General features: G+C 37.6%; 1 protein-coding gene across 1 annotated transcript in view; it reads left to right on the top strand.

Annotated features, from left to right (window-relative positions):
- Positions 1-19,040, top strand: part of ZNF438 (zinc finger protein 438) — a 140,309-nt gene that overhangs the window by 73,442 nt on the left and 47,827 nt on the right. The window contains 1 exon segment of the mRNA XM_078152099.1: positions 1,633-1,745. Coding sequence (XP_078008225.1) covers positions 1,672-1,745 — 74 coding nt within the window. The 5' untranslated portion in view covers positions 1,633-1,671.

The raw sequence follows: 19,040 nt of genomic DNA, 5'->3' as shown, positions 1-19,040 counted from the left end.
ACAGAAGAAACAAGGATTCCAGCACAATGTTGTATAAATAGAGGAGAATGCTGGGTAGGGTGAATCTCACACACAAAATTACAAGCTGTAAAACAACAACATTTTGTCTCAAATGTATCTTATAACTCCCTATAGTCTTGACTCGATCCCCTGGACTACAACAGCATCTCCTAACGCAGCTGAGAGTCACTTGATCCTCAGTCCTTTTTCATTCTTGTTGATAGCTTTGGTGGCTGACTTGCTGGGACCAGCTGGGTGTTGGCCTTAGCTGTTTGCCTGTTAGGGGCTCTTGAGCAAGGGTTTCTTGAAGTCTTCCTTGCTTTTCTCTGATGGGCAGGCTAGCTTGCTCAACTGCCATTAAATAACACTTAACTTCCTGCCAAATGCCCAATGAAAACAGAAGCAGCTTATAGCTGTTAGGGAGTTATCTAGCTGAATGTAATTAGCAGCTGCTTCAAATCTCTTAGTCTCTATTAACTCCCAATAATCAGTTTTTATGAGCCTTCTGCATTTTTCCAAAAGATCTATTTTTGTCCCCCTTGTACTTTTTAAAAATCTAGATCAACTCCCCCTGTTAATATTGAGTGGTAGGTTCCTGTTTTTCTTTGAGATCAGTTCCTATAGCTGCTTAAGAAAGCTGCATAAGTACTTTATTTCTTTACCACTTTTAGAGAACTAGTTTCCTGTCACCTAGTTGTACTGTGCCTAAACGAAAATATAGAGAAGATCAAGAAATAGATGAATGCCAGAATTACTTTTCCGAATATTGCTTTTGCTACTGAAAGCCAGACTGAAGACTCTTATCAGGGATTCCCTTAGAGGTGGTGTCACTTTAGAGGATTCACATGTTGTTGTGATTGTTGTTGTTGAGCTTGGCCAGGGAGAAGAAAGGTCTCTGATCCTCACTTAACTGGTTTGGGTTTTAGTCCTACTTTGCCTTGAAGTAGCATTATGACCTTGGCAAAGCCATTTAACTTTGTAAAGTCTCAGTTTCTTCATTTACCAAATGAGAGTTCCGATTAAATGGTTTCTAATTCTCCTACCTCTGAAATTGTGTGAGTTACTAGTGTGTGTGCATGAGAGCAACAAACGTCGATTGAGGACTTGCTGTGTGCCAGCTGCTGTGTTGTATGTGTGCACAGAGAAGCCAAAAGCAGGCCCTGCCCTTGGGGACACCTAATTGCTACTTACTAGTCACTCCAAAGTTAGAGGGAGCCCTGTACCTAACCTTCATTTACTTTTCATACTCCAAATCCATAACTTCAGTAAACATATAATATAACTTAAGATAAAATGATAGAATTCATAGTAGTGCCCTCTTGTTCATCTCTGGATAAAATATAAGCATCCATCTTATATTTCAGAAAATTGTGTTTGATTATACATATATCCTTACTCGGGACTTTTGTCTTCCATTTTACCTCTTTACCCAGCTCTCCGAACTGAGATGGACAGAGATAGATATGCTCTACCATGTGATTTCTTTAGCTTCTGAACCGTCACCAGATCAGTAGTTCAGTAGTGTGGCCTATACCTTGGTTATTATTTTTACCTGGCCCGTCTCCCAGACACGTACCATCAATCTGAGATGTCTTTGGTACTTCCCTTTTCACAATTTGCCTTCTGTTTCAGGCCACTTATGCCACCTACCACTGACAGATCGTGGTTGAAATGAACACCCAGCCTGTGCCAGACATCTCGTCTCCAAAGTACATCCCTCGAGTATGGGATCAACCAATCAGAGGGTAGGAAGATGGTTTATATCCCACCCTCTCCATAATAGCCAGTTGTGAGCCTTATCTCCAAAACAAACATGCCACCCTCTTCACCCATTATTGCCCTAACTCTCCTACTTCACCTTCTCCTCAGTGACCCCCTGAAGTTATGCAAGCTGTCAACCTCTCCCCTTACACATCCTACGCTGAGGGTAGTTATAACCCAACCACAACCCAGACCTCCCTCCCCATTCCCATCTCCATTGCCCTTACTTGAAATGTTGATGAATTGAATTCACCTTCATGTTCACATGATGACTTCCCCCTTACACCATTGCCCTTACTGTGGCACAACCACATATATTATAATTATAGCATATCTTAGTAATGTTTGCAAAGTTTATCCCTAATGTAACTTCTCAAATCTTTTCAGCACCTATCAGTTCCTTGAATTTTCCAGTTTTCTAGCTTGATAGCAATTGCCCACTTTCATTTGTGTTTTTCAAAACATACAGTCTGCCAAGACCCCAACTGAACCACCTTTGGAACTTTCTTTTTGAACCTTCTTCCTCTTTCATATCTTATATTTCACATCAGACCATTTGCATCATCTGTCACTGGCAGATTTGTTGTCAAGTTAGGGCACACCTTGTCAATCCAGATAGATCCTTAGAAAAACCCAGCATCATCCTGGGGTGGTTCCGACCTGCTGCTGGTAAGGATGACTTCTTGAGGTTTTGTCTGGATCTATTATTTTGTGAATTGGAATCAGTATTATTATTCAAAACCTATGATTATCATTATTCTATCATCAACTTCATGGTGGCTGCCACCATTAATTTACTATGGTCAAATGTATCTGTGATCAGAAACCAGGATGAGGTAGTAAGCAGCTAGACAGAACTCACTGCTAATTTCATTGTAAATGTCATAAAAGACAGTTAGTTACAATGGGATTTCACCTCAGTATTTTTCATTAAATTAGGTTGCCATAAAATGTAGATTGAACTTTGTAGCTCTAACATAGCCCTAGATCTTTGGTTTAAAATTCAGAGGACATGCACTCAACCTTTTTCTCACCATCAGTATTCCTTTTGGATGCGCAATAATAGATTCATAGTGCAGGTATCCAGCAGGCTGACAGGCTGGCTGCTCACAGGAGGTACTTAAATATACACAATTGCAGTTCCAGAGCCTTATTGCTTCATTTATCACAGGAAGGGCCAAGTGTTCTGCAATATTTTGTGAGAGAAACCATAGCATTTACCTGAATTCTCCTCAGAATGATCTAAGATATTAGGCCAATTTCATTGTAGGTGTTGAAGTTAGGGTGCCAAATGGTGTTTCACAGGTAGATTGATTTTCCATTCTAAATTCTGTAGAGGTTCAAAGCGTGATCTTGTCCTTTTGTAGCTCCCTTCAGCCCCACTTTAAAGCCATGAAGGATAAAATCTAAGTTGAAAAAATGTCAGGTGATTTATGATATTTCATTTACTCTGTAAAGAAATTGTGGCATCACCAGTGAGCCTGTTAGAATGATAGGGTTAAGGTTCCTAAAGGTGGAAAGCACCAGCTGCGCAAACAAGCAGAGGACTTTGTTCTGCACCTTCTACATAAATATTCTCTTTTATGGCATTCTCTTTTTTTCCCCTTAGACATTTATATATACGTAATCTCAAACTTCCAAGTACATGTTTAGATCTACTTTGAATGTTTATTTCTGGGCATATGTTGATATAAATAGACCCTGGCATAATATCAATGTTACAAGATCTTGAAGATACATGTTAACATGAACCTATTAATTAGAAATACAAATAAACTCAAGATCCTTTTAGCCATGCAGATAGGGTCAGTCTGTCCTTATCACATGCTAAGTCTAGATGAATAGCCAGCTGTATCCTGAAAACATATTTTCAGTGGAAAAATGTCACCCTGTTTCCTAATAATAGCTCATTCTGCTAACAACTGGCAGAGTTGGGGTAGAGGCCAATAACTGATAAATGCAAGGCAGCTACTTGGTTTGTTTCCAAAATACTGGTACAGTATTTGTTTATTTAATTCTTGTCCTCCATGCTCGTGGCCTATTATTACCCAAGGACCTCCCATTCTTGCACATGTAGCCATGTTTATTTAACTAAATATATTTAGCTATTAATAAGGCAATGAGAAATGGTCTGTGATGCTCATAAGCTTTGGCGGGTTCAAATATTTTCTACCCTTTTCATTCTGTTAGCCTTTTGTCATGTGTAGTCCAAGTAAAATATAAGATCGGTACCTAGAAATTGAGGGGTTTTTTCCCCCTAAATCATATGAAATAGGAAATCCTTTAGTAGTCCTTTTTAACCTTGTAAAACAATATAAGAAGGTGAAAGCATTTTTAGAAATATTTGCTTGTGTGTTTTAAATGCCAGTAGCATATTTTTGCTAAGAATTTAGAGAAGGCAGGAAGGGGCCAGTGGAGAAGAGAGGAAATAACGTTTAGACTGTAAATTCTTTTTTTATTTGACCACTGAGGTCATTTAAATATAGTTTCTCTCACTGTAAAATGAGGGAATTGGCCCCTGATAGGATAGCCCTAAAACTGTGATCCTGTAGGTGACCAGTGTGAAAACTTTATGGTAGATATAGGACAGGTTGTAGGCAGTTCTGCTGTGAAAAGTTAGAAATATCTCTCTCCTTTTTTGTAGTTTTACATGTTTTCATTTTTTAAAATAATATTTTATTTCCCATTACATGTAAAAATAATTTTTAACATTCATTTTTAAAAATTTTGAGTTCCAAATTCTCTCCCTCCCTTCCCCACCCTCCCCCTTCCTGAGATAGTAAGCAATCTCATATAGGTTATACACATGCAGTCAAGTAAAACATATTTGAAATATGTTTCTTAAGAATACTATCTTTAAAAGCATAGATCTCCCTGGTTACACTCAGTAAACACCTCTTTCGGAAAGCATTGGTAGACATATAATCATTCTTTCTGTCTTATTTTTTGTTTCCTGGGTAGTTTCTTTTTTTTCTTTCTTTTCCCAAAATCTCACCTCCACCCCTTTCAAACTTTTCTTTCTGTGGAGGACACCACCACCCTCCTAGTCACCCAGCCTCTCAAAACTTTTGTTCATCACTCTCTCACACCTCTCATTTCCTATTAGTTGACAAATCCTATAGATTTTCTCTTCATATCTGTTGTGATATACCTCCTTCTCAGTATACTGGTTAAGGCTCTCACCATATAACACCTAGACTATTGCAGTAGCCGATGGGCTCTTCTTCCTGCCTCAACTTTTCCCCCCACTACAGTCCTTTGTCCACTCAGCTGTCAAATTAATCTTCCTAAAGTATAGGTCTAACTATGTCACCTTCTCATTCATCAGACTCCAGTGGCTTAAATCTGTAATCTTGAGGATCAAATAGTAAATTCTCTGTTTAGCATTCAAAGCTTTTCATAACCTTCCTCCCTCCTACCTTTCCTATCTCTAACTCTGCCCTATATGCTCTGGGTCTCCTTACTGTTGTTCACATATATCCCAATTCCAGGGATTTTCACTGGTTGTCCTCCATGCCCAGAATTCTCTCCTTTCTTGTCTTCATCTCCTGGATCCCCTGATTTCCTTCAAGTCCCAACTAAAAGCCAGCTTTCTGTAAGGAGCCTTACAAGATTTCCCTTAATTCCAGTGCCTTCCCTCTGCTCGTTACCTCTAACTTATCCTTTATATATCTTGTTTGTGTGTAACTATGAATATTGTCTCCCCCCTTAGACTGTGAACTCCTTGAGAAGAGGCGACTGTTGTTTTCATTTCTTTGGGTCCTCAGCACTTGGCACAGTGTCGGGAACATAGTAGGTGCTTAATAAATGCTGACTTGATTTTTTGCTCTAATAATAATGAGCTCTTTGAGGTAGGGATCCATGTTGTTTATTTCTTTTGTATCCCACCTGCTACATGAAACAGTAGGGAGTACATATTGGACAATCAAAAATACTCGTGAGTGAATGGTGAAGTAGAGACTTGATTTTGAAGTTTGCATTTGGGAGATGAGTATTTTTCCATTACCCTCAGATTTTTGTTAAAACTACATTTTATTTGGAAACCAAGTGCAGGTACAGTGATATCATATAGGAACTCTCTTGCCCTTTTTTTAAAAAATGACTAAATTCTTTTTTCCCCTTTCTGATTAAAATGTTCATGAGTTAAGATCATAGTTACATAATAAAAAAAGAAGAGTGATTTTTTGTTTCATTTGTGTTTCATGTCTCATTAATGTTGGCCATTGCTTTTCATTTTAAAATATGACACTGGGATTTTTAGGATTTTTTTTCCCTTGTGATTTTCTGATTGATTTTTGCATCATTTTCAAAAAATCTGTTCATTTAAAGATAGGTGACATTTTCTGTCTTGCTTGCATGCTTACTGAAAGTATATTTACTAGACTTGGTATTCACCTTACTTTTAATTTTTTAACCAGATATTTTTATAAACTGTATTTAAATTTACATTAATATTGATGTACTTTATTATTTGTTGTTATTTATATTATTTATATGTTATTTTTCTAGTGTTACTGTCTTCTTTCAGACCCACTTGAAACTGACAGTGGTGACAAATTTCTTAATATAAAGCATGATACCAATAATTGTCATGTAAAAGTTAATTTATCGAGTACCAGCTTTAAAGCAGTGGTTAAAAAATGTTTTTATGCCAGAAAGTTCTTGTTTGAAGCAGATTGAGACCGTAGAGATGTTCCACATACCTTTTGTATGTTGAAATAACTTATAAGATCCTTTTATGTTATGGGCAGCTTATTAGCTAATATTAATTGAACAACTGGCTGGTGCATAACACTGGAAGGTATCTTAGAAATCATGGACTCATAAAAGCAAATATTGAGAACTCAAGAGACCTTAAAGGTGAGATCATCTATTTAGTTCATTCCCTTCATTTTATAGATGAAGAAAGGAAGGTCCAGAGAGGTTACAGTGATTTTTTTTTTTTAAAGTCACAAAGGTAGTAAATGGTAGGGCCCAGGTATGAACTTAGTGGGTCTTCTCATTTCAAATCCAAAGCTCCATCTACTGACCTCTTGCTTTACACATGAGAAAACTGAGGACCAAAGAGTAACAAAGATGGTGATGTCAAACTCAAGTAGAAACAGATCCCTGTGGCAGCATTTTGACTTAGAAAAACACAAATTAACATTACCTATGGCATATTTTTTGTTGTTTATTTTGTTAAGCATTTCTCAGGCACCATTTGATCTCCCTGGGGAGTGGGCTCAGAGTGTGTCACCTCTAGGGTAGAGCACACACTGTGCTTGGTGATAGAAAACCTTTGGCTGAAGGTTTGCTCTGCCACATGCTGCCTGGGTGATGTTGCAAAAATTCTTCTAGGATAATGGAAATCAGAACTTTAGAGGGGTCTTCACCTTTGTTTTTGGCATGGATCCTTCTGGCAGGAGGTTGGCAAATCCTATGGATGGACCTTCTCAGAATAAGGTTTCAAATGTTTAAAATAAAATCCATAGATTACAAAAGGAAATAAAATATATTGACATAATTATCAATAATAAAAAAAAAAGTTTCTGGGTCTCAGGTTAAGAAGCCCTGATCTAGACCAAACTCCTCATTTTTAGGTGAGATAAGGCAGCTTGCCAAAGGTTACATAGATAAGTAATAGGGTTGGGATTTGTACCCTGTAATTCCTGTGCTCTTTTGCCTTAGCCTTACTGCAGTTTCATCTGTAAAATGGGGACAGTAACACTTGTGTCACCTCCTTTGCAGGCTGTTATGAAAATCAAAGTGTAATATGTGTTTGGCACTATACAAATGGAAGTTTCTATTTATTATTATTGCTTAAGGTCACAGTATTAGTTGGGGACCTGCCAGGTCTTTAACTCAGCAGTGCAGATAGTTTTAAAAAGACCTATGAGTCTCCGGACCTTCCTGTCCTTAGCATTACAATAATACAGCCACATAGATGGCTGAACTTGAAGTTACAGGATCAGCTCTACTGGCATTTTTTTTCTGCTGAGGGTCCTGGCTGCAGCTGGTTTCCAGGGCTGCACCGGCCACAGCTGAGGCCTCAGTACCTTTGCTCAGGCTTCCCTTTTTCTTCGTCATCTTGTCAGGCCATAAAGACTTTGCTGAGTGGTTAAGGAGGGGCCCCAGAATACATCCTTTTAACAACATTACCATTGTTCCTCTGACCAGCTTGAAAATGATTTGGTCCTATGATGAAAAGGAAAACACTCATGTTCCTTTGCAACCAAGTAAAATTTGATATAAGGGCAGCTATTCTGGGTGAAGATGAAGAGAGATGAGAGGGAATGAGGATTAGGAAAAGAAATGAAGGTAGAAGCTAGAGAAACTAATTTTTGCCATTTAACTTTTCAAGTGTTGTTTGTGAGATAAGGTTATTTTCTGAAGTATGAAGTTTTCAGCACCCTCAGGGAGCCAAATTCTCACAGATGCTCTGAATTCCGATCTGCTAGGGGGCCAGGATTTGGGGGGTGGAGCTCCTCTCTTGTAGGAATTGGGAAGTCACTTAACCACGCTGTCTCTGACTTGGATACAGCCATATTTTAGTAACAGCTCCTGGGTGTAGTGTGATGATTTTGATGTACAGAGTAAAATAGCTAACCACTGTTGTTATTTTTATAAGTTCATGAAGCCTGACAGCTAGTATTTAAGCCCCATCGTATGTCCTCCCAGCCCCACTATTTGTTTTACGCAGTGAAATGTTCTCCTGCTACAGCTTGTGGATCTTGCAGCAGGGTAATGTAAATGGTTACACAATAATATTGAGTGATTAGATTTTTTTTTTGTAGTTTAAAAACTCAACTTAAAAATAGGTATGTGGAACTACAGATTTTGCCTAATAGGCACATTTTCTGCAATGTAGCCATGAAATTTATGCAGAAATAATTTAAAAGGTATGTAATTAGAAAAATATTTTGCATATCACCATAATAAAATGATAATTTCTGGGTACGGTTCATAATATATACTTAAGGGTATTTATTGCGTTGGATTCCATTTGCCAAATTGTATTTTATAACTGAACTTACTTAATCCTAAAATTTATTTCTGTCACATGAGAGGGTGTGTAATCTTTTTTTTTCCCAGAAAATTCTTGGACAAATTAAATTTCAGTATTAGCTAGCTATTTAAAATAACATTTATTTTCATTCCGCACCTCTTACATTTTTTATTTGCGGAGTTTTACAGTTATTCATTACTTAATCCTCACATGACCTCTGTGAGGTAGAGTTGTAGTCTGAAAGGTAGAGCAGCTGCATTCACACTAAATAGGTGGATACAATGAATCTTGTCCATTAGGGCAGTCTTAAATAGGATGAAGAATACTTAATGGATACCCTTTATCTACCTCTGGTGCTAGTGAACTGCGTTTCACACTCGTTCTGATCCTCCTCTGGAGCCAAGTCCAGGGGGGGAATTGCTAGTGAGGAGAAAAGTTGAAGGGAATGTCTTTGCTTATTTACTGATTGGCAAAACAAAGGCAGGTAGAACTAACTGTTTAGGATATTGAACTTGATTGCTTTTAAATCCAGACTTTGAATATGTCTATCGGGTTACTGAACTGAATTTCATTCAGTCAGTTTGGAGGTGTAATAGATACTTGTTGAATTTCCTTACTTGATTCTCCTCCTCCCCCTAAGTTACCCTCTTTCTGAATTGAGTGCATCAACCAGTGAGCTCCTTTGGTATTATTTAGAGTAGCCTTAACTTTCAGTCCTATGCTTTGGTCACATTTGTTGGCAGATGAGATTCCTGAGCCACTGTCAGTGACTTTCGTGAAGAGCAGGCCTGGAGAAAGGACAGAATGTTCCAATTTTAAAAAAAAGAAAAGAAAAGAAAAAGGAAGAAGGAAGCCACTGAGCTTGACTTTGACTTCTGGCAAAATTCTAGAACATACTATTAAAAGAATTATTCGCAAACATGGAGAAAAAGAAAACGGTGATAACAAAGAACATCATGGGACCATCAGGAACAACTTATTGTAGACTAACATAATTTCCTTTTTTGACAGGGTTTCTATAATGGTAGATCATGGGAACTCTGTCCTTAGATTTTAGCAAAGCCTCCCAAAGTCTTTCTTGCCATCCTTGAGGAAAAGATGGCAGCTGTGGTCTTGGTTTTTGTTGTTGTTGATGTCCAGTCGTTTTTTCAAACGTGTCGTAAGTGGTCTCCAGACTTTTTTGACCCAATGACTGTATCAGAAAAAATGTTTGATACACATGACTGGGACGTGGATATTTCCTTATTTATAAATTGTATATGTACTGCTGCAATCATAAAATACATTAAGAAACACAAAAATAGACATTAAAAAGACAAGCTAAAGATTAACCAGCATTTTCTTAATATTACAGACAGCTTTTTACTCACATAGTGTTTTTTAGTGAAAGCAATGTAATTGAATATGTTTACTTTTGAAAATCTTGGTTGGAACATTTTGAGGTATAGCAATTTGGAGGCCTGATTCTGAATTAAGTTTATTTCAATACTTAGTTTTAACGGTTGTCATAACTGAAAAGATGCATAAAACAAAATAGAAGAACTGCATCATTGGTTCTGCTTACTAAATCATGATAGTCATTTTTCAATCCCATCCACTAGTTGTAGAATGATTTTGGTTGAAATTTGGCTGGTAAATTTCTGTCTTCCCTGATGTTAGTTAGTTGCTTATACAAACTAGTTGGAAGGTATGTACTTTTATGATTTTACTAAATGGCTTCAAAACCTACTGAAACACTTCAGGATTTTTAAACAGCTTAGAAAATTCTGTATCCAAGTTTAAGTATTCAGATATGAGAGTTTTTATAGTTGACACATTGTTTTTGGCAACCCAAAAAGGAGAATAATATCCAGGAAGAGAGGGGTGGTCAGCAGTGTCTGATGCAGCAAAAAAAGGCAAGAATGAGGATTGAAATAGTGCCATTATAGTTGGCAAAGTGGACAGAGCACCAGCCCTGGAGTCAGGAGGATCTGAGTTCAAATCCAGCCTCATACACATGAAACTGACTCAACTAGCTGTGTGACCCCTGGGCAAGACACTTAACCCTGATTGCCTCACAAAAACAAACAAACAAACAACCCCCCCCCCAAAAAAAAAAACAGTTTCTTTTGAGTGAGGAGGTTAGGATAACAAGGAAGATGAAAACCTGGGAAACTAGAAGGATAGTGAGGCACACAATAGAAATAGAGAATATGGGAGGAGACTGGGAGTTGCATAACTGACCAGCTATAGGAAGGAGCAGAAAGGGGGAGAATTCCTTGTTAATGGTAAAACCTCTGAATTTTCCAGGGGAGGGTGAGCTGTAAACTATTTTCTCATCATCTTCTGATTAGATCTTAGAGCCTCAGCCTTGGAAACTGCTGGTTTATAATACAGTTAGATGGATTCTGAACCATGTGAATGTCAAGATACAAAGAGTAGCCATTAAGAGATCAATGTCAGAGACTAGGAGGAAGCAGAGCCTAGCTGTCCTCCACAACTGCCCACAAAGATATAGAATATGCACCAGATCAAGCTGGGGCTGGGAGATGGATTAAAAAAATCACTGAGCCATTTTTTCAACCCAGATTAGCATAAGAAGATGTCCAGAGAGGGAGCCGGAAGAGTTGCTAACAGGCAGCTCCGTCATTCACATTTCAAAGCAGATCTGATATAGATTGAGGAGGAGACCTGTGCGGGGGGAAAGGGTGAGGACCACAGCCTTCGGGGCCCTAGGCTGTGTAGCAAGAAAGGAGCAAGTATCCAAGTGAGCAGCTGCTATGTGGCTCTGACCATATCAGCGGAAAATAGATCAATCCCCTGCCCAGTCTGACACCTGTAGTGCCGTAACTAGGGCAGGAAGCCCAGACTAAAGGGGAGCTTGCAGTTCTCAGCAGGCTGTCAGTGGCTGAGGACTGGAGCTCCAGTTAGAGACAAGCCCACACTTGTGTTGTTCAGACCAAAACCCAATGATGAAACATGCTGCCCACCTCCTGACAGAGAAGTGATGGCCCCAGGATACAGATTGAGACATACATACATACATACATACATATATATATATACATACACACACACATACATACATACACAATGCGTGTATGTATGTATGTCTCATTCTATACCCTGGGACCATCTATACCCTAGTACTGGCAAACATGTGTGTGTGTGTGTGTGTGTGTGTGTGTGTGTGTGTGTGTGTGTATACATATGTGCATCTATATACTTAAGTATCTATATATATATATATATATATAACCACATGTCTACACAGACACACACACATCACCTGTGGAAAGAAGGAAATGGATATTAAGCACCTGCTATGTGCCAAGCCCTATGTTAAGCATCCTGAGAGGTAGGTGCTGTTATTATTCCAGTTTTACAGTTGAAGAAACTAAGGCAGAGACTAAGTGGTTTGAATCTGGGATCACATAACTAGTAAGTGTCTTGGGCTGAATTTGAACTCGGGTCTTCTGGATTCCAGGCTCTGTTCACCGTGCCTCCAAGCTGCCAATACAGGAATTTGTTTTTCTTTACTATATATCTTTATTACTAGGGTTTTGTTTTTCTTTCTTTTTCAGTGAAAGGAGGGAGGGAAAGAAAATGGTTTTTCATCCATTGAAAAAATAAAACTAAATTTAAAAAATAATGAGAGCCAGGATGGTGGAGGCAGGAACTCGCTTGAGCTCTCCCCAATTCCCCCTCCAAACAATGTTAAAATAACAAATTCTAGAGCGGCAGAACCAACAAAAGGATGGAGTGAAACAATTTTTCAGCCTAAGACAACTTAGAAGATTGGTAAGAAATGTCTGTCTCACTGGGGCAAGATTAAAGTGCAGTCCAGTGCAGGAACTCTCAGTCCACAGATGACAAGGGGGTTGGGCAATTGGTCAGAAGGAGATTCCGGGAGACCTTTTGCTGGCACTGGGAGCATGACTCTGTTGCATTGCCTGTACACAATTGTGGGTTACGGTCCTAGGGTGAAGAGGAGGACCAGCAGGCTGGGACCTTTGTCACAGTTCCAGGGTAGACAGGAATGCTCGTGGTCACTCACAAGTATAGGCTAGGAGAGTATTGATCACACAGATCCTTAGATCATGCCACCTTGGAAGAACTGAAAACTTACAGACCCCTAGAACTAGTTCTGAAATCGCAGCATGAAAAAACCTGAAGCTTGGGACAGTGCCCAACTTTAAAATAAAGTTAAAAGTCAAGAAATAGGCTGGGGAAGTGAGTAAACAACAACAAAAAGAATCTGACTGTAGTAAGTTACTGTGGTGACAGGGAAGAGCAAAACACAAATGCAGAAGACAACAATGTCAAAATAGCTATATGCAAAGCTTCAAAGAAAAGATGTGAATTGGTCTCAGCCCCACAAAGAGTTCCTAGAAGTGCTCAGAAGGTATTTTGAAAATCAAATAAGAATGTTAGAGGAAAAATTGGGGGAAGAAATGAGAGTGATGCAAGAAAATCATGAAAATAAAAGTCAACAACTTGGTAAAGGAGTCACAAAAAAACACTGAAGAAAATAACACCTTAAAAAAACAGGCTGAATAGTAAAAGTGGCACAAAAATCCACTAAAGAATAGAACTCCTTAAAAAATAGAACTGGACAAATGAAAAAAAGAGATACAAAAACTCACTGAAGAAAATAATTTCTTTAAAATTAGAAATAATAAAACAAAATCAAAAGATTTTTTTTAAAAAAATAGAAGAAAATATGAAATATCACGTGACAGAAAAACTGACCTGGAAAATATATTGAGAAGAAATAATTTAAGGATTAGTGGCCTCTCTGAAAGTCATGATTTAAAAAGAAAAGCCTAGGCATTGTATTTCATAATTCATAAATTATCAAGGAATACTGCCCTGATATCCTAGAACCAGAGGGTAAAATAGAAATTGAAAGAATCTACCAATCTCCTCCTGAAAGGGATCCCCAAATGAAAACTCCTGGGAATGTGACAGCCAAATTCCAGAGCTCAAGGTCAAGAGGTCAAGGAGAAAATATTGAAGCAGCCAGAAAGAAGCAGTTCATATATTGTGGATACACAAGATTTAGCAGCTTCTACTTAAAGGATGGGAGCGCTCGGAATATGATATTCTGGAAGGCAAAGAAGCTAGGATTACAATGAAGAATAACCTACCCAGCAAACCTAAGCATAATTCTTTAGCAGGGAAATGGATATTTAATGAAAGAGAGGACTTTCAAGCATTGTTGATGAAAAGGTCAGAGCTGAATAGAAAATATGATTTTCAAATATAAGACTCAAGAGAAACATAAAAAGGTAAACAGGAAAGAGAAATCATAAGAGATTCAGTAAGGTTAAACTGTTTACATTCCTACATGGAAGATGATACTTGTAACCAGTAAGAACTTTCTTATTATTAGGTCAGTTAGGAGGAGTGTAGGACGGCGTTCACAGGTGTGAGTTGGCAATAATAGGATGATATCCCAAAAAACTGAAATTTAGTAGTGAGAAAGAGGGATGCACTGGGAGAAGGGAGAAGGGAGAGTTAAATGAGAAAAATTTTCTCACATAAAAGAGGTGCAAAAGAGTTTTTACAGTGCAGGGGAAGATGGGAGAGGTGTAGAACACTGCATGAACTTTACTTATGGGAAATTACTCAAAGAAGGAATGACATACACACTGAGTTGGGTATAGAAATCTGTTACCCTATAGGGAAGGAGAGAAAAAGGATTAGAGGAGGGGGTAGGGCTGATAGAAGGAAGAACAGATTGAGAGAGGAGGTAGTTAGAAAAAAACTTTTAACCCGTAATTGGGAAAAAATAAAATATTTTTTAAAAAAAGGAACTAAAAAGAGATCGGTGTTAGCCTAGAAGAAGGTCTTGAGTAAATCATCCCAGGTTCCTGAACTTAGCCCTGTGACTTCTCATATTTTTATATGTGCCCTTCCTTAAGGAATAGATAACATGCTTGTTAAATTTGGAGGTGATAAAATACTAAGAGAGGAGTACTTAACAGATTTAATGATAGGGTCTAAAAAGCTTGGCAGGGCCTAAGTGTTGGGTCACATGTAGTATGATTAAATTTAGTAGATATACCTGAAATGTTAAACTAATACAAAATCAACTTTTTAAGTATATGGTAGGCATGGCTGAACAGTAATCAGTACCTCAGAAAAGCCTTGGGATTTTTAGTATTTAGCTCAGTAAGAGGCAACAGTGTGAGGACAGCAACCAAGAAACTAATGTGATGTTAGACTGCATTGAGAGGCCTAGGACTAAGGAAATAGGAGTACTATGATATTCTGCCATCGTTAGACTACGTCTGGAGTTTTATGTTTAGTTCTAGGTGCCATGTTTTAAGGACATTGATAAGTGAAGAGCATCCTGGGAAGGATGAAAGTGAAGAAACCTTGAGAATATGTCATATAGACCTTTGAATTTTTTTTTAATTTTTTTTTTTTTTGGTGAGGCAGTTGGGGTTAAGTGACTTGCCCAGGGTCACACAGCTAGTAAGTGTCAAGTGTTTGGTCTGAGGCCGGATTTGAACTCAGGTACTCCTGACTTCAGGGCCAGTGCTCTATCCATTGTGCCACCTAGCTGCCTTGTCATATAGACATTTGGAGGAAGTGAGATTGTTCAGCCTTTGAAAGAAAAGATTTAGGGAAACGTAATGGTTGCTTCAAGAATTTGAAAGATTTTCAAGTGGTGGAGGGATTAGATTATTAAGAAAAGCATATTTAGGCTTGACAAAAGGAGAAACTTCTCAACAATTAGAGATATCTAAAAGTAGGCTTATTGTGTATTCCCCCTCGGAGGAGATCTTGAAGCGTGAACTGGAATGGAGGACCATTGTCAGGTATCTAGTAGAGATTATTGTTTATGAGCGTCAGACTTGATTATCCCTGAGCTTCCTAACAGCCCTAAGATTCCCTGCTTCTGACATGGGAGATAAAGAGATGCATTTACCTAGTTACCACTGTGCAATAAAAATGTGCTTTTAACTTTGATAAAGATGCTGCTTTTTTCCCACCGTTAGGCTTGAAAATAATATAATTCATGTTTTTAAGAAGAATAGTTAAGATGATCTTTTAGAATTCAGCCTAAGAAGGTATTTTGGCACAAAACTATATAGCATTCTGTTGGACTGGTATAGTGTTTGTCCTTCATTTTTAAAGAGGACCATGACATCAGGATGGTGATGCAAGGACTTATAAGTGAATTAGATTTAAGTGAGGAAGGGCTGTACACAGTCACCAGCCTCACTTTCTCCTCTGGAGCCATCTGGGCCCAGTGGCAAGATATAGATCAGGAGGACTGGACATGGCCCTGGACATGGCAGTGGGATAACCAAGACTTTAAATAGCCTTTAGGTCACAAATTAACGTACAGTAGTAGGTCTACAGTTAAAAGTCATCCTGACATTTTCTTTGCAAACTAAATTATAAGCATCAAGTAATGTAGAGGCATTTATTTTATACCAATCAAGTGTAAAGGTCTTTTTCATGAAGGCATCCACATATTAAGTGCCTGGCACATAGTACTTAATAGATACCCTTTGTCAATATCTGTCTGTCTGTCTATCTGTCTATCTTAAATAGAGCTGTTACCTAATAACTGATAGGTAGGCAGAGACAATATGATCTCAGGCAAGTTTGGTATCAAAAATACATTTCAATGCATAGCAAGTTGTAAGGTGGAATTTCATTCATAGAGCCCCTTTCACTGTAATCTGCATACTCTCATGCCTTTTTTAGAATGTGCATGATTCCTGCTATAATGGGGAGCATCTGTTATTCATCACAGGTTACCTTACTATGAAAAAAATAATGAGAATGGATATATGGTTGATGTGTTCTCCTTAACTCCAAAATGGTTTTGTAGTGAGTAATCTGGATTCACAGACTACCTGACCTGAATTCAGTAACAGCACTTTTTATTTTCGTTATCCAGCCAAGACCTGAAGCTGCTATAGCATTCTTGACTTGCATTTTGTTCAACTGGGATACCAAGTAAAAATTCCTACTCTGAATTGGCATTCCAAGTTATTTCTGAGGGACTGTTGATTGGGTGTTGACTTTATATTTAGGCTGATGACGATAAAGAACCTATTTATTTAATTATGTCAGATCTGAGCATTTTAGAACTAGAAAGGCCCTATTTTAGAAATATTCTTGGAAAATAAAACCACTCATTTGGACTTGTGACTTGATTGAATTAAGGGAGAGATATCTTGCATATTGTTAGTGCTTTATGGTTTGTCTTTCACAGACTGGGCAAATGGCATACATTTATAAAAGCCATTGATTGCTAGAGTTTGTTAAAAATAAGAATTCTAAGCCTGAAGGAACTTAGAAGAGGTTGATGAATCATTTAAATGAATATCAACAGATACGATCTCTTATGAGAAAGTGTATTACTTTAATTTGATATCCTTGTAGCCAGAAAATATTTTGTTTTGTTTTAGAAGTGTCACTTCTACATGGGCAGGCTGTACATTTAAACTTAGTTTTCATTGGCATATAAATACTTTTGAAACTGGAATGCAAGTGAGTGAAGAGACTCAGTTCTGCCCTAGCAGATGATCCAAGGGTAGCCATGCTGAAGGACTTACATATGCATCAGGGAATATTAAGAACTGGATTTTTCTCAAGAATTATCACAATGTAGGTTTCTGCACAGAAGCCTACTTATGGAGAAGGATATGTGCTATCTGAGAAATCGACAGCTTTGAAAATGGCATAGTCCCTGGTGCAAAGAACAGGAGGTAGAATAATACATGTTGACTACAACCATATTCTTAAAAAATGCTAAAAACTGTGAAAATGTTCACTGACTAAACTAAAAGAGGCTTAGTCGGTGAAAGATTTTGTAGTTTTTTAAAAATTATTTTTTCAATAATAAGCTACAAAATCTTACATTGACTAGAGTCTTTGTAAAATAAAAGCTACAAAAGTAAACAAATTCAGGAGACATGGCATCATTTAATTATTTTAGTTTTCTTAAATATTTATTTTTTTATTAAAATGTAAATAGTTTAAATTTTAGGATTTTATTTAGGAAGAACAATCCACAATCTTCTTCACAACTGTATTGGACTCTTAAGGCCAAGGCCCTGCTCATTCACAGTGGGGCTTCTTTCAGAGGGAATGCCATGCTGTAATTATAATTGTATAGATGGTGCTCCCCGCTGAAGAAATATGAGACTTGAAAAAAAGATTCCATCTTTAAAAGTTCTCATAGTCTCTTCAGTTTTAGCAATCAGATCTCTGCATCTGTGACCAAGATCCCAAGGAATGTTTTTTGCTAAATAGGCCTTTTGGGGTGCTTCCATTTGCTTAGGATGATTCTAAAAAATAAGTTTCTAAAGTAATTAATTAATATTTGAACTTTCAATCACCATGTGCTTAATATTATAACAAATTATAATCCTATTTAATATACTAATCAGAAGCTACTTGTGGTGTTGTTTCACACATACTTTGGGGGTGTGCAGTAATGCCAGATTTGTGAAGCATTCAAAATGCTATAGGGTTTTGCTGTTTGTACTGATAGAAAATATATTTTAGTTTGTCATACCAAATAGTTTTTCCTAATTTAATTTTTTTTGTTATATTTTAAATTCTGAACTGTCTCCCTCCCTCTTTCCCCACCCCACACTAGAGAAGGCCACCATTTGACGCAGATTTATAAATATATGTAAAACCATACTATGCGCACTTCTGTTTTTCAGTGCCTTCTCTGGAGGTGGAAAGCATCTTCCTTCATAAGTCCTTTATAGTTGATTTGAGTGTTTATAATACTAAGAATAACTTGGTTCACAATTATTCTTAGAACACTAAAAAAACCACTGTATACAACCTTCTCTTAGTTCTACTAATTTCACTTTTCATTAATTCATGCAAGTCTCTGCATATTTTTTTAAAATCAACCAGCTCATCATTTCTTACAGCACAGCAATTTTGCATCACAGTCATATACCACAGCTTGTTTATTCATTCCCCAGTTGATGGGCATCCCCTCCATTTCCAGTTTTTTGCCACCACAAAGAGAGCTGCTATGAATATTTTAGAACATATAATTTTTTTTTTCTTTTTCCCTAATCATCTTGGCAAATAGGCCTAATAGTGATATTGCTGGGTCAAAGGGTGTATGCAGTTTTTATAACTCTTTGGGCATAATTCCAGGTTGTTCTCCAAAGTTACTGGATACCAAATAGTTTAAAGCAAATAGCATTTTTCTCCTTAATGCTACTTGGTTAAAAATTGAAAGGTGAATACATAAGCCTTACTTGGGGTTCAGGTTAACACTGGAAAATTTCTCACCTAAGTCTGAGAACAC

This window comes from Phascolarctos cinereus, unplaced genomic scaffold, assembly GCF_003287225.1.
Source record: "Phascolarctos cinereus isolate Bilbo 61053 unplaced genomic scaffold, phaCin_HiC Scaffold_1;HRSCAF=81, whole genome shotgun sequence".
Classification (NCBI taxonomy): domain Eukaryota; kingdom Metazoa; phylum Chordata; class Mammalia; order Diprotodontia; family Phascolarctidae; genus Phascolarctos; species Phascolarctos cinereus.
This window is presented reverse-complemented; position numbering and strand designations above follow the sequence as displayed.